The following is a 25,159-nucleotide window of genomic DNA, read 5'->3' on the forward strand; positions in this document are numbered from 1 at the left end:
TGACCGCATTAAAAAACCTGAATGTATTTTATATTGAAAGTTTATTTCTCACGAGTTTGTTTTTTTTCCTACAATGCGACTGTCCAAATGGCTCTTAGGCCCAAGTGAGACATTCAGAGTGTTGATCAGTAAAATAAGTGTCCCTTTAATAACTGTAGCTAAAATATTTCAAATATTAGACCAATAGAAAGATTGAACTCTTATTTTGAATTTATTTTTCCAGTACTACATCATAGCCTGTCCCTGAATTCCTGCCACTTTATCCAACTATACAAAACATTTCTCAGTCTTTACCTTCCTGCCAAATCCTTAAGCAAGTGGAAAAAATAAATAAATATTTTATTGTGTTTGGCATCGGAACATTTATGCAGGTGTGAGTGCACAGCAGAAGTAAAACGGTGACAGAACAAAACGGGCAACTGGAAAAACTAAAAAAACTAAAAAAAAATCATACATTCTGAGAACGTCCCACATTCTTTTCAGATGAAATTAGTCATACAGTATAAAAACCAGCACTATTCCTTTACTGTTGTAACTAAAGCTTCATTATTAATAATAAAAAAAAAACAAAAAACCCCCAAATGTTCCTTAATTTCCTCTCAAAGCACATTCACGCAAAGTACTCTGTACCATAGAAAAATGTCTAAAACTCCACATCATTTACAACACGGCAAACTCATAATAAATATGTACAATACTTCATAAATTCATCTCAAATAATTTAGAAACCCAACTCTACATTAAAGTCCTAATGAACGCAGACACGTACAGTGTGCGGTTTGTGTGTGTGTGGTAATGTGAACGGCGAGCAGAAGGCTTAGACTGTGGCTCGTTAGGAGTTTACAGCAACAGACCCTTTAAGCATTTACAGCCTCGTAGAAAAAAAAAAACCCTTTGATATGATTACTGGAATGTAACATTAGCCAATAAATCTGATCCCTGAACGAAATCAATAAGGTCTCTTAAAAACTATTCAGGGAGATCTGGTGTAGAACTAATGCCGGTTGGCAACTCCGATGTTTTGGTGCGGCAGGACTTTCCCTGAATGATCCGTGACGGTAAAGGCTTCTTAACATGAGGAGGGAACAATAGTGAAAGAAAGAAAAACACAAAAAATGAGCTACAGCTTTCAACATTATTAAGTCATCTCTGGTGATTTTTTTTTTTTTTTTTAAGTATAACACATGAAAATATAAAATTGCCTCCGAGTGCTGAAAACCTTGCAGCGCCACAGACGGTTTTTTTTTTTTTTTTTTACACCATTCGTTCATTAGACATGCGGGACTTCGAAATTTTTAAGGCGTCTTCTGGTTTTTGAGTCTTGCGTCTGTTGATTTGATTTTATTTTTTTTGCGTGACGCTGTTTTCATACCCACGTCACGTTGACTGTATTTATGGAAGAGGATGGGTCAGGGGGTGGGGGTGGGGGGGGGGCGTCATTCGAAGTCGTCTTCGTACTCGTATTCGTCCATGTCCAAGTTGCAGTGTGGTGTGGGGATCTCAAAGAAGTGTCTCTTTGTCAGACCTAGCTCGCTGGAGATGTGCTGCCCCAACGGGCTCAAGGGATTATCATACCTAAACAGACACAAGGAGACGGGCATTACCAATAACACAGTGGTTGGTTACCAATAAATCCTCTGGAAATTCTCTAAAAAGCTGAGGTGCTTTTAATTAATGCTGGATTTAAAACAATCATGGTGAAAATGTATTCTGAGATGCTCTTCTAACAGGTACTTGTTCCTGCAAAAGTATTCACACCCTTTGAACTGCATTTCATTGGAATTTTTTTAAATGTTTTTTGGGATGGACCAATACAAAGCTGATGGACGGTGATGCACGGTTTTCCGCCTCTACCAGCGTTGGACATCTAAAAACTGAAATCCTTCTCCATTCTGCTAACGTTCTTTGCAACAAAGCTCCAGATCAGTCAGATTGAAATCGACATTCAGGCCACGCAACAGATTATTAGTTGGATTTAGATGAAGATCTTTGGTTCCTGCTGGAAAGTGAAGCTTTGAGCTGAAAACAAAAGCATGCTGCTCTTCACAGATTATTACAATTTCTCTTTCGCTTCACATTTACGTGCTGCTGTCTTTCTAGAACTACACGACTCATGGTGTTAGTATGTTGGTGTTGCTCCCGATTTGTTCTTTTTCAAAAGAAAAAAAATGTTTATAATCTTTTTGGTTTTGGTTCTGCATGTTTGGGACGATTGTTCCCTCTGGTTTATGATGCTGTGCAGATGGAAGGATTTAAAAAAAAAGAAAAATTTGGACAATTGGTATGTACGGGTTATGCAGGGTTATTTATTTTTTTTGCACAACTGTGAGCAGCCGACTAGCTCCAAAGCTCAAATAATACCCTGAACTATGAACCCAAAGCCTAGAGGAGTTGAAAAGGAGGAGAGAAGGAAGAAGTTTAAACCACCAATCACAACGGTTAAGGATCACTTCTCCTACTTTAACATCTAATCATATAACCAGAAAAAGATTTTACAAAAGCAAATGAAGTAGATTATTTATCCCGAAGGGAATAAATAAATAAAGTAGTTTTGAATTGAACTGAATTTGTGTTGGCCCATCTGGTTAAAACAGGACATTTTGTGGTTGTAATATGACAAGTTCAAGGGGTGTCAACACTTCTGGATTTCACTGTGTGTGAGTTAAATTTGATAGAAAGAATTATAAAAACGCATATTTTTAAATGAATTTAAAACTTGTGCCATTTCTACACATTCAACAGCAATATGGGGTAAATGTATCCATGCTATGAACACAGGCGGGAAACACGCTTGCTTTCTTGCCAGGAGTTGAAGAATAATCAAACCTGGCAGCAGAAGACGTTTTCTCGTTGACGAGAACTCTCCAAGAGAGATCGCCGGTTTTCTACAAGCTCACCACATGGTGCCGATAAAGCTTTAAAAGGACGCCAAAAGGACGTAATGGGTGAAATTAGTCTTCATGGCAAGAAAGCAAGTAAAACAGATTTATCCATGACGTTGAACCGCGTCTTTTAGCAAGCAGATGTAACCGGAAAGGACACGGGAGCACCACACGACGGCAGGGACAGATGAGGAGGAGCTTTCATGTTTTTCCCCTCAGGTAAAATAAGAGATTTAAATGTAAAAGCTGTAAGTTTCGGTAATAAACTCCCAGGTCTACTTTCTGTCTTGAATGTGCGAATATTTGGCGGGGAGAGGATAGATGCTAGGAGTAGGTTTAAGGTTGAAACTTTCCCAGAGAGAAGGAACAAAAAAAAAAAAAAAAAAAAAAAAAAAAAAAGGGAAGGAGGAAAACTTTTGTCCCTGCTGAAACCCTGAGTGTCTTACCTGCTCTCTGGGGAGCTGCCTGTCTTTAGAGGTCAGTGGTGTTCCTAAAAGCGCCACACAACATGCCTGTCAACAGCCTGGTTTAATCACTGATTCACTGTCAGAGGGGCGAGGGGTTTGGGGGGAGCTCATCTGCTGCTGCACATTATCCTCAGTCACAGCAAGCTGGCTACATAAAACGTCCACCATGACAGACAATTCAAAACAACCAGACTTTTCAGCTCAAACACCTTTAAGAAGCTCTCTTTCGTCCATTTTTAGCATCAATAAATGTACGACAAACATGAAATTTTAACTGATGTAACTCTAAAGCACGGTCAGTTAAAAACACAATGGTATTTCTACAATCAGATGAAGCAGAAAATGTCTAGATTAAACTTTTCTGAAAGACTCCCAACAGGTGGACATTGCGCTCCGTCGATATTTTAATAAAATATGCCCCTCCTGATTATTGGAGCTGCAGCTGTTTTCTGCCGTCACACTTACACATCGTTGCACTGATTATTTTCAGCCTCCTCTGCCACCAGTATGTCGTACTCCTCTGCTGCGTACTTCTCCCAGTCTGACACCTCCTGGCCGTCCGTCTCAGCCTCCTGGGAACAACAACAAAAAAGAAACAAAACAAAACAGCAGAGGTTAGAAAACGGCCCTGACCTCTGATGGGAGGGTGACCCCGACCCATCGCGTCTTACGCACCCTGATGACAGAGAAGGGGTCCCGCTGCTCGTGGTTCAGGTACTTCTCGATGTTGAAGAAAGTGTCAAAGAAGATGTGGGCCAACTTGCACCTCTTGAGATCCCGCAGGGTTATCTTATCTACCCAAAGCAAAAAAAACAAAAAAACAAAAGAAAATACACTTAAGTTCCCAAACAGTGGCTTTAAAAAGTATTTACATTTCTTAAATTTACCAAGCAACTGCTGAATTTACAGCGAGTTTAAATTACATCCAGATGAACTCCATTTACTTAGTAGGTGACCTACTATTTTAAGGGAGAAAGGAGAAAATGGATGCATACTTGTCCTTCTACTTCACAGTCATACACCAATCTGTGTTGGCCTATCATGTAAAGTCCCAGTGAAGCTTTGATGTTTGGGGTGTAATGTGACAAAAGTGTGAATAATTCTGGAACAAAATTAATATCGTTTGTCCATTTTATGCCTTGATTATTAGTCGAGCATTGGTAAAATGGCCAATCATTTCCTCAACTAAACTTAGCCATTGATGTCTGTTGTTGTACTGAATGGGATTTAAGACTGAGCAAGAAATGTAGCCAATATTTCAGCCGCCTTCCAGAAACTAATCCTGACTTTTAAAACCGTATAACCGCCCATGCACGCGCTCAGTCTGCATGGAAAGTAGCCGAAACTCCTGCGATTACAATTTACGACGTTCAAAGTTGAACGTTTATGAAGGACGCAAACAATTTTTTTTACTATGTGTCTCGTTTGCACATGCACAACTGGAACTGAAACATGTTACAAGTTGAATCATCAGTGAGTCACATCAACAGAGTAAACGTGCTAGCATTAGCCAAGCCAAAAGCATCGTTAGCAAGGGGCAAGATGTGACTTATGTTTTCATGATGGAAAGCACTTTGATCTACTTTGTTGTTGAAATGTACTGTACAAATAAAATTCATTGATTGATATATCTGGAAATGTCATGCTATTCAAAGTATTATTATTACGACAAAATATAACAAAGCTGCTGAGTTTATTGTGAGCACATGGTTTTAATGAAGTGCTGGACTTGGACTTGATATACATCTATGTTCCAATAACCTGGATCCATAAGAGGGGCATCCCGAAAGAGGACATTTTCCCCAAAATAAGACAAACGGCATTGTCCTCGATGCTATACTATTAAACACAAAAAAGATTTACAGGTATTTCCCTTTCCTCAAAGGTTACCCTGTTTTGTATTAAGTTGTCTATTGCTTGAAATTCAGATATACACTCAAAAATCCCGGTTTTGTCAGTTAGTGTATTTGTGGGAAAGACAACGAAGGCTTCAAGCTGTTTCTGCTCAGCTGCAGAGAAGCAATAGGCTTTAAAGTTGCACGTCTTGGCAGCGGTATGGATATTCTTTGAATTTATGATATTACCTACGTGAAGAATTTTAACTGCCCCCCCTCCCACAATCTGTTCGAATACTTTAGGTCGCTCTGCCTAGTTACTGTTCGGGAAAAACATCTTGGTGAAGAGGTTGTTCCATATCGGGTTACGTGTAATTTTATACAACTCCACTCGTGCAGCACACCATCGGGCTGCACTTGGGTCACATTCCAGCAGTGGCCGTCAATACTAAACATGCATACCCCACCGTGAACTTCTAAATCACACAGTGGAGGAGTTAAGTGTTGGAGGGAATTTGTTGACAGTGTGGATGACACCAGCAGCTGGCCGCAGGCGGCCCAGTTAGTCCTCTCATCTGTAACCGTTCCCTCGGCCGATGATCAATGATCTGGCCTGAAAACGCGCCTGTGCATCTGCCACCGGGGACAGCCAGACTGCGCGCTACGCGGATAAATGTGAAACAGCGCCGACCTTCCACCTCGGGCTTGACGAGGTCGAGCATTTGGCAGAGGCAGTCCTCGAACGGAAGGGGCTCGATGGCCATGGCCTCCAGTTTCTGACACTGCTCGTCGTAGAAGTACTCCAGCTCATACATGCTGAGCACCCCGTCCCCGTCCAGGTCCATGCAGCGGAACCAGTACTCTATGCTGCAAAGGAAAAAAATAAAAAATAAAAAAATACAATCAGTTTAGAAAACAAGAAAGGATGATACAATCAGTGCGACCAAAAGTCAAGATACCTGGTGTCGGTTTTCTTGTCTTCCTCAGAAATGAGGAACCAAACAAAATCAGCGTAGCTTAGCCTTCCCTCCTTATACACCCGTCTGTCCCTGATGACAACAGCAGCAGGTAAAGAGGATAAATACTGGTAGCGTACATTAACACAACATATTCTGATACTCGACTCACCTTGTAACTGTTCCTGAGAATATCCTTTCAATCAATTTCTGGGAAATGGCTGCAAAACACAAAGCGGAGCGGTGGCTTACAACAGAACTCTCTCTCTCTCTCTCCATCTCGGTCACTGAACAACTCGACACATGTGGCCCCCGTTCTCATTCTTTCCAGTTCGGTTTTTGTGACAGCACCATAACTCACGGTGGTCATCGCTGTGACCGCATAGTGTTAGAAATTGTTCCAGACATGGCGTCATTGAAGCAGAGTATATACGCTGCTCTCTTATTGATCTTGTGTCTTATTTCCCTTGCCTCACCCTCGAATCATCAGCTAAAAACATGTGGTGTGAAGAGAGGGGGAGATTAATCTATTTTAACTGGCTAGGGGTGAGGAGCTAATACGGTGCTACAAAACTCTCCTATCGGCCCATTCAGATTCTGGAGAAATAACAAAAATGTCATAAATGGAGCAAATGTAATGGCTTGGTGTTGAATAAAAAGGTAGGGAAGAGTTTTTGATGTGATTAAGTGATGGCGACTGGTTCACCTTGGTCATTGTGCCGCACCAGGTCTTTCTGGTCAATGTAGAGGTCGTGGTCAGAGTCCAGCTCCCAGAACTTGCAGTAGATCACATAAAAATGCTCGTAGGAGAAGTATTCCGTCAGCTGGTTCACGTCTTCCTCCTGCTCCAGCAGCGCCACATTCTGTGCAAAATAAATGACGGGAAAAGTTTTTCTACCCATGCGACGTTCAACCCAATATTCTAGCATGATCTAAAAAAACATAATATACAAATCCCCAAATTAAATAAAGTGTCTTCAAAAAGATTCCATGTTCGGAAATTTTTTAAATAGTTTCTGTCCTTACAAGCACAAAATTCAATGCGTTTTTTTATATACAGATTTAATGTAAAAGACAAATACGGAGCAGGTTTTTTTTTTTAAAGGTTTTATTGGCTCTAGCTGACTTTATTTGATGGTTAATTGACAGGAAAGTGGGAAATGAGAAAAGAGGAAGACATGCGGCAAAGGTCGCCAGGTCGGGAATCGAACCTGCGACGGCCACGTCGAGCACTAAGGCCTCCATATGTGGGTTGTGCTCAACCCCTGCGCCGCCACAGCACACCCAATATGGAGCAGTTGTAAACGGCTAAAAAACAAAGCTGAACATTTGATTCTTAGAATTGTTAAATAGATTCTATTGTTATTTTTATGCCATTCGTTGTTGACGTATTTGACAAATCTCTCTTGTAAATGAGACAATGAGTCTCAAGACATTTTCCCATTTAAATAAAGGATTAAAAATAATGAACAAAACATGCCTCAAAGGGCCATAGGTGGCAGAATGTATTAATATAACTGTAAACTATTAAAATATTAACTTTCTCTATTCAATGACTACTTAAAATGAGGCAATATTTAATATCTTTACACACTGATGTAATTTGGACCAATACAAATAAAATGTGGTTTGATTGATAAAATAATATTTAAGCCTATTGTCTTTAGGTGGTAAAGCCAGAACTGTCTTACTCAGCTTACGCTATTTTGCAAAGATAAATAGGAAAATATTTTAGATTCTGAAGGGACAAATATACTTGTCAGTTTAACTAAAGTAAGACAAAATGTATCATATTTTGTCTTAGTACTTCTACTTGCCAACCATTTACTACTTTGCTTTGATCCAACAGAGTATCAACAAAATACTTTGAAGTTAATAGTTGTAAGGTGACCAAATGTGGAAATGTTAAAGGGTGTATGAATAAATTTGCATGGGGCACCAGATATAAGAAAAAAATAATGATGAATAATGATTATGAGATTTACCTGAAGAAAATTACTTTTCCTGAGCTCAGAAAAGGTTATTTTTCCAGTCCATGACCGGTTCACATTGTAAAATATCCTCTGAATTACCTGGAAAAGAATCAGCGGTGTGTTAACTTCCAAAAATGACACAGAAACAGAAAACCCTGTTCGGTACCATCGCCCTGTGAATGGGCTTTCTTTCCCCACATACCGTGGTGATATATCGCGAGTGGAAGTCCGGTGCTTCTTTCAGAAAGGCCAGGCCTGCATGCGAGTTCACTACATCCTGAAAGCATAAAGTACAGATGGTTTACTCAGTTTTTGCTCCACAAAAAGAAACAATCATTTTTAGTCCTGTGAAGTTTTACAACCGCCACTTTAACAGATACGTTCTGGTAAATTACACCGTTACTTTCAAAGACAAGCTAAGTAACAGTCCGCATCTGGTTTAAATCTGTGAAAGATATATCCCAAAGCCTGCCTGAACAGGAGTATGAATCCACACTAATAGAGACATCAGATGTCGGCCTCTTGCACATTTTGTCACAATTCTCATGGGAGCAGAAAGCACATCAGAGATTACCGAGAGAAGCCGGCCAACACAAATGTTCCTGTGAAATCTTAAAGCACCGAGTCAGACAGTTGAGCAAATACTACCGCTTTCATAATGCCATGAAGTCACTAAAGCATCTAATAAACTGCAGTTACAGTCTTATTAAAACAATTCTTCATGCCTTTCCTCTACCCAACCTTCCTGGCACCCACCAAAGGAAGAAAGCGTCGACATAAATGCGACGGTGGCAATGAAATTAAAAGGCCTTATTCCGTGGCAGCCGTCATGCCTCTTTGACTCTTACTGGGATAAATTAAATCATAGAAAACACATAAATCACTGGCCACAGGAAACAGGCCGGGACAGTCAAATCTACTCCACTGCAATCCACCTTTCATTCATCAAAACAGTCAAAGGCGATTCGCCAAGAGGAACCGTACAAATTAAACAGCGTGTGCCACACGGACTCTCTGCCGCTACGCTAACCGGTGTTCAGCTCAGAGTGAAAGCTCTCACGCGCAAGCATGAATGTGAATTAGGTGCAGGGAAGGGCCAGCTTGGCCCACAAACAACCTGCTGGATGGAACGACAACACAAGCGGAGTTACTAAAGGAAAGTGGAAGGAAAACTACACATTTACCACTTTTTCTTTTTTTACAAACAAAAAACATGGCATACATTTTGTATTTGACACTCTTTAATGTGATACCATCCATCCATCTTCTTTACACCCTTGTCCCCTTGATAAAATCAGGGGCAAATACTTAAGGAGTCTGTGTGCAAGTTAAGCTAAGCAAAAACGCAGCTGGTTGTTGAACTAATATTTTGGAGAACACTAGAGAACAAATTGTATCGTCTTTAGTCAGGTGAACAGAATTGTCTAGAATTTTAATCTGTAGATACGCAATGTTGTGGAAACCCACCCAAAAAGACTTGGAACTGTAACTACAGCAAAACATGGTTTTACAAAGTGCCGACTCAGGGAGTTGAATACAAATGTACACAAGAAAAAAACAGAAGACAAAAACAGTTTTCCTTCTACTACACAATTATGCACCACTTTGTGTTAATATAACTGAAAAAAAAAGCAATGAAGCACATTGGAATACAACCCTCTCAAGTATGTGGTCATAATGTGACAAAATATGAACATGTATTAGGAATACTTCAGCATGGCAATTTAAAAAAAAACAAAAAACCACAAATTCTCCCTTCTTTACATAAACAAGGAAGGTCTCAGAAGGGCATGCCGCAAATTAAGCTCAGTTTGCACCACCCAAGCCAGGGCAATTTTGCCATCCCACACTGCCAAGTCCTGCTCTCTCCCTGGGTGTGCTGCAGTCAGTACCTGCAGGAATGGAATAAAGTCGTCTTGTTCCAGGTAATTACAGCCAGGCTTGGCCAAGAGGTGCACAAATTTAGAAGCATCATCATGACAGGTCTGCAGCGTTCTGGAAAAGCAAAAGAGAGAACAGATGGTTGTGAAGTTGCTGCCTCGTTGGCTCCAAAAGCCACTTTTCATCATTCCGTCAGGGTTTAACTCCTCAGACTAAAGATTACAAGTGCAGAATAATGCATTCTGAAATTGGAATTCAGCATCGGCGCTGGTTGATTAAGGCCTCCAAACGTAGAAAGCTCTAGTCATGGGTTTAGGTCAAAGGCCACGTCTGCCTCGAGTTCTCTTAAAACAAGGGCATGCCTATTGCACGCAGCAACATTCAGCACATAGATACTCTCATAGAAACCCCACAGTGTCTCAGCTTAATACAGTAAAACACTAAATGGTTAGTTTCTTCCCTTTACTGCCCTCTACTTCCTTTGTGACTTTATCTGCTCTTTCTAAAGCCAATGACGTCCATTTGGGGTGGGGTGGGAGGGTGATGTGTTTTCAGTGACCATGTTCCCCGAGTGAGCGGCCACTATTGTTCAGAGGCCAATGTGGGAGCTATTTAGCTGGGAGAGAATGACCCAATGGTCTAGCGGGAATAAAAATAGCTATTGTCTTACTTTCTCCACATAGCCACAAACTTGTGTACTGAGACGAAACCCGTCCTGTCGCCTCCAGCTGAGCAGAACAATGGCATTTTCCAGTAGAGGGGACACTCGCAGGCCTAAGATGACAGAAAAACAAGGCAGTGCATGACAAGGGCAGCTTCTAAAAGACAGCAAATGTAAAATAATTACAGATGCGAGTTTTAATTAAATAGTATGTTTGGTGGGGGAAAAAAGGGCAGTATTATATCATTTACAGATTTCACTAAGTAAACCTAGCTGTCCTTTCTCTCAGGTGCTCCTCAGGCCACTGACCACATTCCATTGCAACACGGAAATAATATTTTCCAATCTGAGTTTTTTTTTTTTTTTTTAAACCAGAAAATATTCAAATCGTCGGAAGCCAAATGGCACCAGTAAAAATAATCCGCCGGTGGGCGGCCGGACCACGATGCGACTGCTCACGTTCTCACCTTGGCGACCAGCCCCATGTCTTCAATGGTGGCCCTTTCATTTGGAAATTGCGAAAATATTTTCTCAATTTTGGAAATGAGGCCGTCGATGTTGAGGTTGGCTTGAGGCCGGCCCTGTGGGAAGTAAAACTTGGGAATGTTTTCGCTCAGTGCAGTGGTGACCGGCTCCTCCGTCCTCACCTGGGCCTGAAGAAGAAAAAATAAAAACAAAACAGAGACAAAAACTGTTAGCTACTGACGCAGCAAAATGCTAACTCAGCTTATTCCACATGTAGCCATATCTCTACCTCATCAGGGAAGGCCTGTGAATACTTAGGACTCATAATCATTATCCACTTATCTGCAATAGATATTCCTGATGAAGTTAGGACCTAATGGTAATCCTGATGTGCATGAAGTCATATGTTTCAGTAATTCTTAACATAATTTTTCCACTAGTTACATTTTTTGAATTCTATAAGCTCAGACAAATGTAGGTAGGATTAACACATCAGTCTCCCAGAGCAGTTTTTGACCTTTATTGCATGTCGGAATAATCAATTAATCACATGATAAAATGGATTTGATCATTTCCATTCTATTGATTTATATTTCCTGAAGGGCAATGTTATTTAAAGAGACATCGTAACCCATTGTATTTGTCGTTTCTGCTGTGTGTGATTTTTATTTCATATTTATTTATTGTTTTTGTTTGTCATGTTTTAGTTTGTATATTTAAAATAACTTCCAGTTCCAGTGTGAAGTGTTCTTTAAAAAAACAAAAAAAAGTGTATTTTTTATTGAGAGCGCGAATTTGCATCATTGTGCCATTATCAATAGAGTACTTGGAATTGATTATCGCAACAATTGGTGGCAACTATTAAAACTGTAAAAGTGCACTTTGGACACTTTTACATAACCTTTTCTAAAATGTACATCATCGGTGTGGTGGCTTTGAAGATGTGAAGCCAGGTTTTCCAGTCTGAAATTAGATTACTAGAAGCTATTATATGTTCTCTCAAAAACCACAATGTTGACTCCCCAGGGATCAATAGAGTACAATGCTATGGTGCAGGAATGTTTGTGGTTCACACTGAAGAAAAAAAAACAAAACAAGCAGAGACATCTTTGCACGGTGTGAAAAAACTGCTACCTGATTAGAGGCAGTAGTGTGATATGTGTAAACGACAGAATTAATGGTTTAATTATAGGGGGCATGTAGTGCATGTGTTAATTTTAAATTCTGACAGGAGACACGTTAGGGCTCCACAGTTGGAGGGTCAGCTATAGGGCAAAAATATACCACAGTAGCTGTTCTGTAAAGGCCTGACTTCTATTTTATCACAGTTTCCCCAAAGCAAATACAAAACCTTTAGAGAAAAGGAAAACACAAAGAAGCATTTAGGTCATAAAAATCATCAAACTTGTATCAAGCATAACCGATATGCAAAACTTACAGTTCAAAGTTGGCTTGGTCTTAAACACAAACCGCTTTTAATTCATAAAGTGCACCAATGCACATCTACATAAAAGTTGTTTTATAAAGCTTACAGAAAGGAGAAAAAGGCAGCAAACAGCCTTGTACTTTCCAAATACCATTTTATTTTTCCTCAAATTCAGTTTTATTTTTAACCAAATTCGAATTTTAAATTTGGCATTTCTTGTTTCACAAATTAAACGCATTATTTCACCTAAAAATGAATAAAAGCTTACATTTTTGCAGTGCAAAAATATTACATATTTTCAGTTATTTCTAACTTTAAAAAACTGTGCTTTCTGTAAACTAAATAATCTTCAGGTGTGGACTCTAAAGTCTTCAAATGCTCTGCCAGCACTTTTTTCTAAAAGGGCTATTTGAGCAAAAACTTGTAACTTTCTTGTATCACGGATCTTAGCATAGGAAGCAGCTTGTTGAAGTGTCTGGCTAACATTAGGTTGAGTCACCACTTCTGATACAACACTGATAAATTGGCTAGTAATGTCTTTTTGTTGATTTAGGGATATAATTAGTGTTGATAAAACTTATTTTTCGTCATGGTATATTTTATTGTAACTATTGTTATAACAGTGAGCTAACTCGGTGCTCAGCTAAAGCGTGACAAGCCCTTCAATTAGTAGTAAAATCCCAAATTCAATAGATAAAGGGACCCGTTTCTAGACAATCACATTTTAATCCTACATGATGTAATTCCATTATTTTTCCTTCCCAAACTCAAAACATTCAGTTTTTATCGTTTTCCGTGTCCAGAACCTACAAAAACCCAGCTAGTTGGTTCATATTAATGTAGTGCCTTTTGATTAAAAAAAGAAAGAAAGAAAAAAACTAAACTGGCAGTATCAGAGTATCACATGCAATTTTTTTTTAAATTAAAATGCAAACCTATTATAAATTCCAAAGCATTAAAGCGGTCCACATTTTAGTAGCGGTGCACCGATTGCAGTTTTCAGGCAGATCATCGACCTTTAAAAAGCCTGACCTGGCGATTCTGATGTTTTTGTCTGAAAAGTCATTAAGTTGGAAACAGTGAAGGTGACTATTGCTAACCATGAACACTGCAGAGTAGACAGTGGCTGATTTTCAAGCCTTTGGGGAGGAAGATGAGATGGGTTTCATATGTAATTATCACAAAAATTAAGGAAAATCTGGGCCAATTGATACATTTTAGACCAATTTACTTAGGATATTACATAATCTAAAGACAGATCTTTTAACCTCTCATTAGTAAAATAGGAGGCAACAAATAGATTTTTTTAACTTTCCCCACAGGTGTGAAGATGCAATTGTTGTGGTAAAACTTATTCAGTCGGAATCATATTCTTGGTGGATTCTCTAGTTTGCTTGTTTTCACGCCAACAGAGTCTATTTGATAAAAGGTGAACTTGACTGAACCCAACTCGGCCCCAGGGCTGTGGGAGTCAAGTCATGCTTTTACGCTTCACATTGATATCTGCTGTACTGATAAACTCTGTTAAACTTCCCGATATCACAAACGAGATATCACTGTTAAACAATATTGAATAAAAAAGGTGCATAATCTTTGAAAGAAAAAGAAAACTGCTGCGCTGCTGGGTTCTTATCAAGGTCTTGCTATTATTTCTTCAAAGTGCAAAAGTCTTCTAATACATAAACTCAAGTGTAAGGAATCCTGATAAGGTTATACTAAAAGAAGACAGCAAATATGTGTTTCTTCATCTACTTATGTCTTTCAGAACAAGTAAATAGACTCATTTTTTAATTGGGTTCAGTAATTAAAAAAAAAGTTTTAGAGTATTGCCACTTCGGATGCATCAATGCAGAAATCAGAATAATCTTCTACTGGACTCAAACCTTCTCGCTCTATTAAACAATGAAAACCTTCAAATCAAACCAAGAAAACAATTATTGCTAAAGACTGAAATCACAGAATGACAAACACAAACTGTTAGTCAATTTTCATTCATCAGCAAATAACACCAAATAAGAAGCATAATTTTAGATCAAATACACAATGAAAGTCTTTTGTGATGCTTTTGTTGATGTGGGATGTTTGTCGTTTTCTGTAATTGTCCTCCTTTTTAGTGGCAATACAAACAGCAGAACTTTAGGCTTGTCGAAGTCTCACCATCACCACAAACTCGACTGGAAAACCATTTAAATCTCCAACTGTGAAGACGTTGGAGTTATGAGATGACACTGTTAAGATCCCTGTTTTGTGCATCACAAAGTGACATTTAGTTCAACCAAATAATAAGAGTGTAGCATTTTAATAACACAACGACAGGTGAAACCAGTTACAGTCAGTATTGTTATGTTATTCTGTTAATAAGGCAACTTGAAATCATGATGCTACTATCAGTCATAATCCTACACAAAGGTCCATTTGTTCACCCTAATAGATTTACAAATGACTCGATTTGTGACTAATAATGAAAAACACACCCGCACTGCATCTTGTTAAACATATTAAATAATGCCTCTGGGGTTTGTATTGATTCATTATCAATAAAGATTTCAACAACAGCTTATTAAGGCCTTTAAATTCTGGGCCTGGCCCAAAAGATGCTTGTAAACCACAAGTGATAATCTGCTTATTTTATCATGACAAATGACAAATGCTGCTGATCCTCTGCTTGTCAGTGCTCTGTGTTGGTATCAGCCATGGCTATAAAAGGACATAAACATCTCCTGTTGCCCCGCGCTGTCTCCTCTCTCGCTTCATGCTTGCAGAGCTCTTGAGCACAACTGTTAAGCCACATGACATTTTGCACATTGCAAATGATGTGGTCAGAAAGAGGACAGGGAAGCAACTGGACACAATGTACCAAAACAGAAATATAATCAGATTGAAGAAAGTTCCCCCCCTCATCTTTGGAAAGAGAGAGAGAGAAAAAAAAAAACCCAACAACTTCTTGTTACCTTTCCTTCAGAAAGTTCAACAACCGTTTCGTTTCCGCTCCAAGAACGAGAAACGACAATGACGTTTACGACACAAAAGTTCAGCACACTCAACAAAAACACCTGCCTGTCCTTGCTGGAAGGCTCTGAGCCTCTTCTTGAACCGAGAAGGCAGAACAAAGTCGCATCCCCGCGCCAGGAGAGCCAGCTCCTTCCTGAGGTCGGGATCCTGACGTAAAGTAAGCTCCCTCATCCTCATCTTTGCTCCAGACAGGATGGGGCAGTAGCGCGCACAAACACGCCTCAATCCAGCGTTCCCCTCTCTCGGCCGCGCAAACCACAGGCGATCTGCACTGCGACTTCACCACAGTGGAGGGTCCTCTTTCGGGGGTATGTCCCTGTGATTGTCCTCTGTCAGCCTCAGTGCCTCTTAATGCAACGGAGCAGCTGCTACTGTGACATTCCCTCCCATTCCAGATCTGGTCGCAAAACCCTCGGCTCTTGCCTGCTGTCCCTAACTCTACCTAACATGCACGTACACACATGTGGACGGGTCAGGGAGCTCTTGCTTCAAAGCTGTTGGTGGAGATAAGGAGTGACTGGGTGCATGTGTGTGGAACTCACTTGGACCGTGTGTGTGTGTGTGTGTGTGTGTGTGGGATGGGAGGGGTGTGAGCGGTGGATCTGCCCTTTCCAGTTTACATTCCTCCGTGCTCGTGGAAGGGTTATGTAAAGAGACGGGACTTGTTGTTGCCTGCAGTGTTCGGCGATCAATTGGGAAGATGCGCCTTGATAATGAGAACGCGCTGCTCGTGTTTACCGATGTTTCTCGTAAAAAGCTTCCACACGCTACGCCTTGGCGAAACTTTGTCCTTGATAAGAGCCCGAAAATCCAACTGGATGAGAAATCCCGACATTACAGAACCATGAGATTCCTAAAAACAGGATCTACCTCAAAGGCTACACATTACAGTACAATAATCTGTAATAAACTGATCCTGAAAGACATAATTAAAGGAAAATTTAAAACAAAGTACTCCATGATAAAATAGTTGCAAGTCAAGCCACAATTTCATCACATATTACAAACTACTTAACATCCAATCTTTATGATTTTTATTTCGACTTCCCTTTGCAAGCTTCAGCTGCCAGTCATTCCAGGTCTTATTATAGTTGATGGGCAATTGAGAGCAGGAGGGGAGGGAGGGAGGTGGGCATGTCAAACTCAAAGAATCATTACCAACTCAGTCTGCGCCTATTAAAAGCATCACCAAACACTGTTTGGGCAACCCAAGAAACTAGATATGGGGAAACAAGAGCGTATCTTTAGTCCTCAAACAAACATCCCACTTCCAGTTTTCGCTGCCCTGGAATGGCAAATTCACCTGTCCTGCATTAATATCCAGATCTGGCAGCTCAACAGTTGTCCTCCAAAAGCCAAATATACAGAGAGACGCATACTCTCTCGTCTGACAATCAAAAAAATGACAGAATGCTCACATGGGAAAGCTAAGTCAATAAACCTTTATGTGTTTACGACACTATTATTGTAAACAGAAACTAAAAAAGCTTGTCGTTTTTTCTTAGGTTCACAGAATCCAGTTTTTCCACTGGTTTGTACTGGTTTGAAAAGGAATGTATGAAGGCTGTTCACAGCCTTAGACAGAAAACTGAGAAATCAACTGAGCTCAATGTGTCCTGAGACGTTTTGTAAATTGGCACCAATATAAATATATCTCGTTATAACCATTTACATAATCTAGCTAGAAAATCTGTTTTTTACATCAGCACATTGTATAATTTTTTTATTTTATTTTTTGCAATATTGATTTAAAACAGTTTGTTTGCTAACATAGTTTCACATATTTGATAAAAGCTGCTTGTTTAGGTCATTAACTGTCTTTTCATTTTTGCTGAGATTAAAGAAATTGACTTTTTATGAGGCAACACCAGGATGTGAAGGAATCCATCAGGCTGTTGCAAACAGAGGGATTTGACTCTGAAGAAAATACAAAGATGTCTACATCCCAAGGATTGGAAATGTCTTCATGTTATGATGTTTTTAGTTGTCAAATTTGTGTTGAAGTTATAATTTGTTGGCTTGAATTAAATCCCTAGGTGCATTTATTTGTCTTTGTGTCCTCCCTCCTTCCCTCCTTGTTTCTTATATGCTGATCTTTGTGTATAAATTTCCCTGTGTGTTCATCGTTAGTGGCAAGTTTTGTTTGTAATCAGATTTATTTTGGTTGGCATTTTCTTTTTCAAGATTTTTGCTTTTTGATGGGTTTGTGTTTATTTATTTATTTTTAGAGAAATTAAACTGAATTTTTTTGCCCTTACTGCCGAGTTTCTGACAGCATGAAACAAACTAAATTTACGTTTTAAGAGGCAAGAGCTGCTGCTATCACAACAGCATGTGATGCCTATTAGAATTTGACCTGCTTCTGGGATCACATTAAGGGTTTGCCCTTAAAATCATGAAGATGAGAAACCTTTGGCAATCAATCCGAACTACAACTCGCCAGCGGCTCAACAAGCTGCTTTTGTCTTTAGTCTCCACTCTGATGGATCAATTTAAAAACATGAAAACAAACACAGGAACCCGGTGACTCCACCATGCGTCTCTAATCTGTAAACTCCGGCAGTAAATCTGATTTGTACACAAACATGTGCCCCGTCATATTTACCTCATTACACAACAGCTAAAATTAAACATTTCGAGTAAGTGACCATTACTCAAACAAACACTAGTTAAAGCAGCATACACGCTGCTCCACTAATGCTAAGAACAGATAACTTTAGATTTAGCATTAGTAACCTAGTTGCACCAGAGGGGTGTTGTGCACAGAACCTTTTAAGCTACAGCGCGGTTACATCATGAGTAAGTGTGCTGCTGCCGCTCAATATATGTGACAAGGATTAGGAATGTAATGTGAAAATGTGCCAAACATAGGCCTGATTTACTGATAACATGATGAACGCACTGACTGACAGCATGGGTGCCAGGGTCTACTTTATGATGTAAGCAGATCAAGCCATCTTGCATAAGAATAAAAGCAATAGCATCGTCACACTGCTGGAAAAAAAAAACTACAAGCCTGCAGAGTAGAAGAAGTGGATAAAAGTTAGAGGACTTTAGGGTATTCAGCTACAGCAGGGATCCTATTGCTCATGAGAAATATTGTTAATGAAGGTGACGATCTAATCTGGGTGAAGGGATAGAGGGGAGTAACATCCAGCACAGCAGAGATCAACTAGCATGTGTGCACATGTGCAACAAGTTGTTTGGTTTTTTTCACGAAGGACTTTTTAGCACAGGGAGGACACTGAACCATTGGTGCCATTTCTGTTTTTTTATTCATTATTTTTTGTTTACAACATATTTCTCATCTTCAAACTTATTCCTGTAAATATAGTTTATTGAAGAAAAAAACTCTCCTCTAGAAATCTAGAGGATAGATCATTTTTGCTGTTTGAAGCAGCAGCATCTTTATCATCATTATTATTTTTATTTAAATTGAGCACATTTTTTTCTTGCTCAATAAGACAGTCTACCATCAGAAATGTGAACCCATGTTTGGGAAGAACAGGTGTTCATCAGCACATGACTGAACTGATTTCAGGGTGTTTTTTACCCAGCACATGCATGCAGACATTAATAAACACAATGGATAAAATGAACTGAAGAAAGCAAAAGAACACCACAGACAAAATCTTAAATCTCATGCCCCACTGTAAAAGACACCGTAGAAAATGTGGTGTAGTTTCTACAGGTGTATTTTATAATTTTCAGCTATTTTCCGTCTGAAATCACAGAACGTAAACGTACCTATTGCTAAAGCTTTTTCCGATCTGATGTGAAACCACACTTTGAAACTATCCGCTCCTGACATTCAACCACAACTAAAACAAAAGCACTTTGGGAAATGACACCATGTCCCCCCCCCTCTTGAAAGGCAGGCAACTGATAACATGTTCTCAGAGGCCCCTGCTTGTAACAGCAGCTATGTTAACCCCACTAAGCAAGTAAAAAAAAAGATAGAGGTTGAGAAACGCGTTCTCCTCGTCACGTTGAAGAAAAGTTGTTTTAACTGCTGCGTATCGTCCACAAAGTATTGGTTCTTTCTCGATGGCCAAGTGCCGCTCACAAGACAAATAATTTTATGGGTTGAGCTAGCAGGCAGGAAAGTCAATCATTCACAAAGACCTTGCATTTACTGTACATACTTTAAATAAACAATCTACAGCCACATATCCTGACAATGGGCAGCATCCAATAGAGACGACATAAAAGTAAATTAAGCAGAGGATGAATGTGCTGCCACACCTCATCTCACTGCCAGAGTTCTGGGTAACTAATGCCAACACAAGGGAACCAAGGCTATCTTTATCAGTGTCTGATGTCAAAGTCAGAGCAGCTGTTCCAGCCTGCATCAGTGTGACATAAATCGAATTTTTGAGTAATCCTTTAAAGAATGCATCTGAATGCCGGAATTTATTTTTGTTGTCTCAAAATAGAAATATCACACCCGTACGACATCATTATCGCTTTTGATACCGAGTGAATCAGAGCGGTCGCAACGCGTGACACGTCGCAGCGGAACACAAAAACTGTCCAGCAGCTGCTTTACAATAATCGGTGGTGGTGCGGGTATTGGGGCCAAAGGTTACTGGGCAGAGTACGGATCCACGTAAACCGTTCCCACATGGAAACAGAGAAAACACTCGGCAAGTTTCCCATGCAAACTAGTCAGTGTGTGCAGTTAAGAAACCGAGAAAGAAACTGGACTTACTTCACCAAAGAAACTCTGGGAATAAGACCATGTTCTCCTGCCCTGATGTTCTAGGCAGCAAGGAAACAGATGGGCAACCAATAACCACTTGAATGTTCACTTGTGCCCCTCTTTAGCGAGTCGGGCATCATGTTGGTTGTGCATTCTTGAGAAGCACGTACACCCAGCTGTCTGACGGTCTCGGTGTCATTCATAATCCAACACCGGGACGCAAGTCCTTCGACAAACATTCTTTTGACTTAACCTTTTGGCAGGTAGATTTGTCCCCCCACCCCCACAATTAAAACTAGTTGTCCCAGAGGCTTAGATGTGATGAAATAAGATCAATAACACAAAAACTAAGGGAGCAACCTGAGTGATTCAGGTAGGGCTGGGTGAAACACTCCCTGACCGCATACCACGTTCATTTACGGGAGGGGCTAGACAATTTGATTAATATCTATAACATAGACTTGCAAACATGAAGACTCTGTTTGGAATATAATCACTGCTGTGGCGTTGTCAGCAGCCTCTTGTGGCCAGCAAGAGAAAGTTAAAATACAAGCGAAGACACCAACACGGAAGTACAGTAAACACATCCACATATGCAGAATTTTTCCTAATCAGTTGTTTTCTCTTCCATGAAAACATGAAATTGGCCCCCAATACAAAGTTTTCCACTGATGTTATTCTAAAATGTTGCAAAAACTCAACAAAAAATATAACAACTACAGAACTAATCTGTTTAGTTTTAGTCATTTTACACTTGAATTTATTGACACAAAATATACGACACATGAATGTCCTGCATCAGAACATCATTTAACTGCAGCTCTTGTTTCACAGATATTTTATTAAGTAATAAAACACGTTTACTGGTTGAAGATTCTTGCATTTTCAACTTGTAAGGCTGGGTTTTTGTTATATAAAAAAACTTGTTGATTGATAAAATATTTCATTGTTAAAAATAACAATGGGACAACATTTGATGGAAGCTCAACTTGTGCCTTCAGGTCAATTATTACTCCATTTTCTAATCCACATGAAGTCCTACCTCCATCTATTTATTACCAATAAATTAGCCATGCTGCATTAAAGTATTTAAGCTCTGCAAATCACTTATTTCTATCTTTTTACTAAGCATTACTTATCATATTGATAAATAGTGATTGAAAATGCTCAAATCTACGATATAATTGAGCTATGGGCCAATGCACTCATATGATTAGGAAATAATGACAGTTAAACAAACAAAAATAACTTTCAGTGACTTTTTCCCCAATAGATAATATTCACTGCCGTCACGTAGCCATATTTTCTTGCAGAAGGCTAAAAGTAGATTATGGCAAGAAAAAATAAATACTTTAAATCACTGGTTAAGAAACTTATACAAAATATCTGAAGGCCAGTACAAATTTGATGGATAGTAAGTATGTAGGGGATGTTTCTCCCTTTTTCTTTTGCAAACAAAACAAAAATAAGTCAAACGAAACAATAACACGATTCCTCACCAAGATATCAATGCCGTTATTTGTGTTTTGTTGTTACTTGGAGGCTGGTTGAAATACCCGTCATTTAACACAATTTATCCACATGCATAACATTGGGAGGAAAATATGGACGATGACCCAGAGCGCAGTGGAGGGGCTACATTTCCATTCCAGCCTGGAAATATCTTGGAATCGCACCGAATGAGATGAAGTATGTATGCCGAGGAGAGAAATACCTGTACGTGCTACTACTGTGACCAGATCTGGATAGGCAGAACACAATGGATGGATGGAGCTACAAGAAGAGCACATCTTGTGTCTGAGGCCATCATAATGCAGTGTCCATGTTATAACTTTGTGCTTAAAGAGATAGTTTACCTTCTTGGTGCTGACAGACCTCCGCAGTACTCTCCCATTGGGTCCCGTCACCCGTGCATTGCTGCTGCTACGAGAGGGCAGGATACTGTTGGGTGCAGGGCTTGAATTGGTACCCAGGGGCTTTTTCTCGGACAGGTTCTTCTGAGATGCTACATTGTTGTTCTCGTTGAAGCTCAAGGACTTTTTGTCATGCGCGTTTCCACTGCTTGAGCCGTTATACTCGCCACTTTTAATTAAGTCTAGAAAATCCTTGAGGACCGATTGTGTTCCAGGATCACTCAGCCAGTTGAGAAACAGCTCATCAACCTTTACTTTGAGAACCGGTTGGAGAACTTGTGGTGACGGCATCTCGCTGACTAATATTTCTCGGAAGGACGAAACTGTGTAGGGGAGGAAAGTAGCATCAGTGTCAAAGCAAAACATTGTCTTTTTTCAGAAAAAACAATTGGCATGAATTCAAATCTCAGTGTTGAATGCTACAGACGAACACATCTACCTTGAGTTTGAAGTAAACATCTAACATTCGCAAACAATATCGAATTGTAGCGCGAACTTTCAATCTATATTAGCCCACAGGGAGAAAGTATAACATGAACGTGCATCTCTACTCTCACAAAAATGATCATTTAAAATATATTCTTGAGCACAACACTTCAACCCATCTGTGATTCACGTAAAATCGGCTCCGTAACGTACAAATTATAAACCACAGTTTAGAGAATTGGTCTATTAATGATGCCACTTGGTGAAAATAAACTCCGACTCAGTTAGCTACATAGCTGTGAGATGCTAATGCTACCTAACCGAACATACAAACCTCACTGTGAGCGGACTGTAGAGCGAAACGCCCTGGTATCTCATTGCACTACTTTTCCTTCATGAGCGACACTGCATTTACATACAGTTAGACCAAAAATAAAGCTACGGTCCTGGCGCTAAATCCTGGAAGTGAAACGGGGCAAATGGAGCAAATAACTTTTAAGATCGCGTTCCCCTAGTAACCGCACTAGACTGTCGCGAGATTTTCGAAAAGTTTGCTCCTGGTGATGAGAATTCCGGTGCTTTTTTTTGGGATCTTAGCTTTCGGCTACAATCACTGACAAGAATTGATTTTTCCCCCTTTCCTTTCTGAGTATTATTTTCTGCCTATTATTCGTCCAATAACTTCTTTTTATTATTTTAATTAATATGTCAAAATCTTTATAAGACTAGACTATTAATACTATGCAAAGGAAAAATACTAAACTTGATATTTTGGTACAATGACCTTCCATATTATTTAATATAAAAAGTATAAATGAAAGCTTAAAATAAAATGACTTACCAGTGTCTGTGCAGTCTGTTACTTGCAAGTATGACTCTTCCAAGCAGAAAAAAACAAAACAAAACAAAACAAAAACAAAATATCTGAAATGCTGTCCTTATGAAAGTGGTGCAGGTCTTTGGAGCTCATGACTAATACAGAGCAGAGTCATTTCAATAATAAAGAACTGAGAAGATCACTAAGCCCCCAAATGTAAATTGCTATAAGCAATATGTTATCTCTGCATCACAGACTTATATTTTGGACTAACTTCACAACTATATAATGCAAATGTAATTAATGAATGGATTTATGGCTGTTGTTCTGCACATAAAAGTTGTTTTATTTATCTTTAATTTAATTTATTTTATGTTTTTTTGTTTTGCATTGAATTGGATCAGTTTTGTTATTCTTGTATATAAATATCTATTCTATTCTATTCTATTCTATTCTATTCTATTCTATTCTATTCTATAAAGATCAGAGTTGACCTATTTGGTCACATAACGAACTAGCATACTGAGCTGGCTCAGTCTCGAGTGACACACCTGATTGCCAATCATTCACACCTGTTAGATGGAAAGCCAGGGAAACACGGATAAACTTCGTTTCTTTGACCTTCTGGATTCGCTGTTTCAGTTTACACATCGTAGGGCAAATACTTCAAGGTTCATTTCAGCCACTGTGTTGTGCGCAGCTCATTTAAAATCTTTAAATCGGCAAATCTGGTGATTGTTTTTAGCTTTGTGTTAAATATGACGTTCTTTAATTGTGGATGTCTGCTTACCCGAGACAGTGGCAGGCAGATATATTTAATTATGTTAATTTGTTTATTTCAGATTTTGACGGTGGGAAACAAAGTAGACAATTTTAGTAACGGTGCATACAACAAAACTGTACATTATGAGTGATTCTCAAATGTATTTTTAAAACAAATATAACCTCATTAAATAAGTTTTCCGGATGATAATCATTCTCACCCATTGCACCGATTAATAAGTCAAAGAATGTTGGCAATTAGATTTTCATTGTTAGGTTTGTGGCTGGGAAAGGTAGTGTGTGTATTCAGTCCCCACGTGTTAGAGCAAAGTTTTATTGCAATTACACATGTGAATCGTTTTGAATATGCCTCTACTGGCATTACCATCTATATCAGGGGTGGGCAACTCCAGGCCTCGAGGGTCGGTCTCCTGCAGCTTTTAGGTGCATCTACTTCAGCACACCTGAGTCAAATAATGAGGTCATTAGCAGGACTCTGGAGAACCTGACTGCACTTAGGAGGTGATTAAGCTGTTTGATTCAAGTTTGTTGGACCAGGGAGACATCTAAGAGTTGCAGGACACCGACCCTCGAGGACCAGGATTGCCCACCCCTGATCTAAAATCAATGCCCAAAATAGGTTCTTTGCAAAATAGCTTAGTCAGACTGTGTGAAGAGAGCATCTACGAACAGCAATTTTCAGGTCTTGCCACAGTTGGATGTGGTCTGGCTCCCTGTGTCATCCAACCACATGAATAGTCTTTTAATCTAAACTACACCGTTGTGGATCTTTTGTCTTACTGGCAGGCAACCTTTTGTCCCAGTCTCAAGTCTTTTGCTGAAAGACTTCTTGCAGAACTGACCTGTATTTATTTGTTCCCTTTTCTGGCAAACATTTAACAGGATATCTTGTGTCTTTTTTTTTCTCAGCGATGTCTGTATTCTAACAACTCTTCCATAAATACCAGATATACGCAGTCT

At 39.4% G+C, this 25,159-nt stretch overlaps 1 protein-coding gene across 4 annotated transcripts; it reads right to left on the minus strand.

Annotated features, from left to right (window-relative positions):
- Positions 1 to 192: 192 nt before the first annotated feature.
- On the minus strand, positions 193 to 23,128 carry ppp2r3b (protein phosphatase 2, regulatory subunit B'', beta). 4 transcript variants are annotated; one of them, XM_081600986.1, is made up of 15 exons: positions 22,934 to 23,128; positions 22,117 to 22,496; positions 11,123 to 11,308; positions 10,665 to 10,768; positions 10,006 to 10,108; positions 8,316 to 8,390; positions 8,126 to 8,212; positions 6,847 to 7,003; positions 6,313 to 6,361; positions 6,144 to 6,233; positions 5,876 to 6,051; positions 4,025 to 4,143; positions 3,815 to 3,921; positions 3,329 to 3,372; positions 1,340 to 1,575 (listed from the first exon to the last, which is right to left on the minus strand). In XM_081600986.1, exons 2-14 carry the CDS (start codon positions 22,462 to 22,464, stop codon positions 3,354 to 3,356), a joined length of 1,620 nt encoding a protein of 539 aa, XP_081457112.1. In that variant the 5' UTR covers positions 22,465 to 22,496; positions 22,934 to 23,128; the 3' UTR covers positions 1,340 to 1,575; positions 3,329 to 3,353. The 4 variants fall into 4 exon arrangements, 3 of the variants coding, with proteins under 3 accessions (XP_081457106.1, XP_081457120.1, XP_081457112.1); XR_014085156.1 differs by having other exon boundaries at positions 1,494 to 1,575; positions 3,329 to 3,497; XM_081600980.1 differs by lacking the exon at positions 3,329 to 3,372 and having other exon boundaries at positions 193 to 1,575.
- Between the last annotated feature and the right edge of the window lie 2,031 nt (positions 23,129 to 25,159).

The sequence above is a fragment of the Poecilia reticulata genome, chromosome 2 (genome assembly GCF_904066995.2).
Source record: "Poecilia reticulata chromosome 2, P_reticulata-male-v2, whole genome shotgun sequence".
Classification (NCBI taxonomy): Eukaryota; Metazoa; Chordata; class Actinopteri; order Cyprinodontiformes; family Poeciliidae; genus Poecilia; species Poecilia reticulata.

What these genes read in the sequence shown, in the direction of transcription:
- ppp2r3b (XM_081600980.1), bottom strand. Translation starts at nt 22,464, where the DNA reads ATGCCGTCACCACAAGTTCTCCAACCGGTTCTCAAAGTAAAGGTTGAT. An exon ending in GGAAAAGTAATTTTCTTCAG is followed by an intron (nt 7,004 to 8,125) that starts GTAAATCTCATA and finishes TATTTTGCACAG; the next exon opens with AATGTGGCGCTGCTGGAGCA. An exon ending in AATAATCAGTGCAACGATGT is followed by an intron (nt 1,576 to 3,814) that starts GTAAGTGTGACG and finishes GTGTCTGTTTAG; the next exon opens with GTATGATAATCCCTTGAGCC.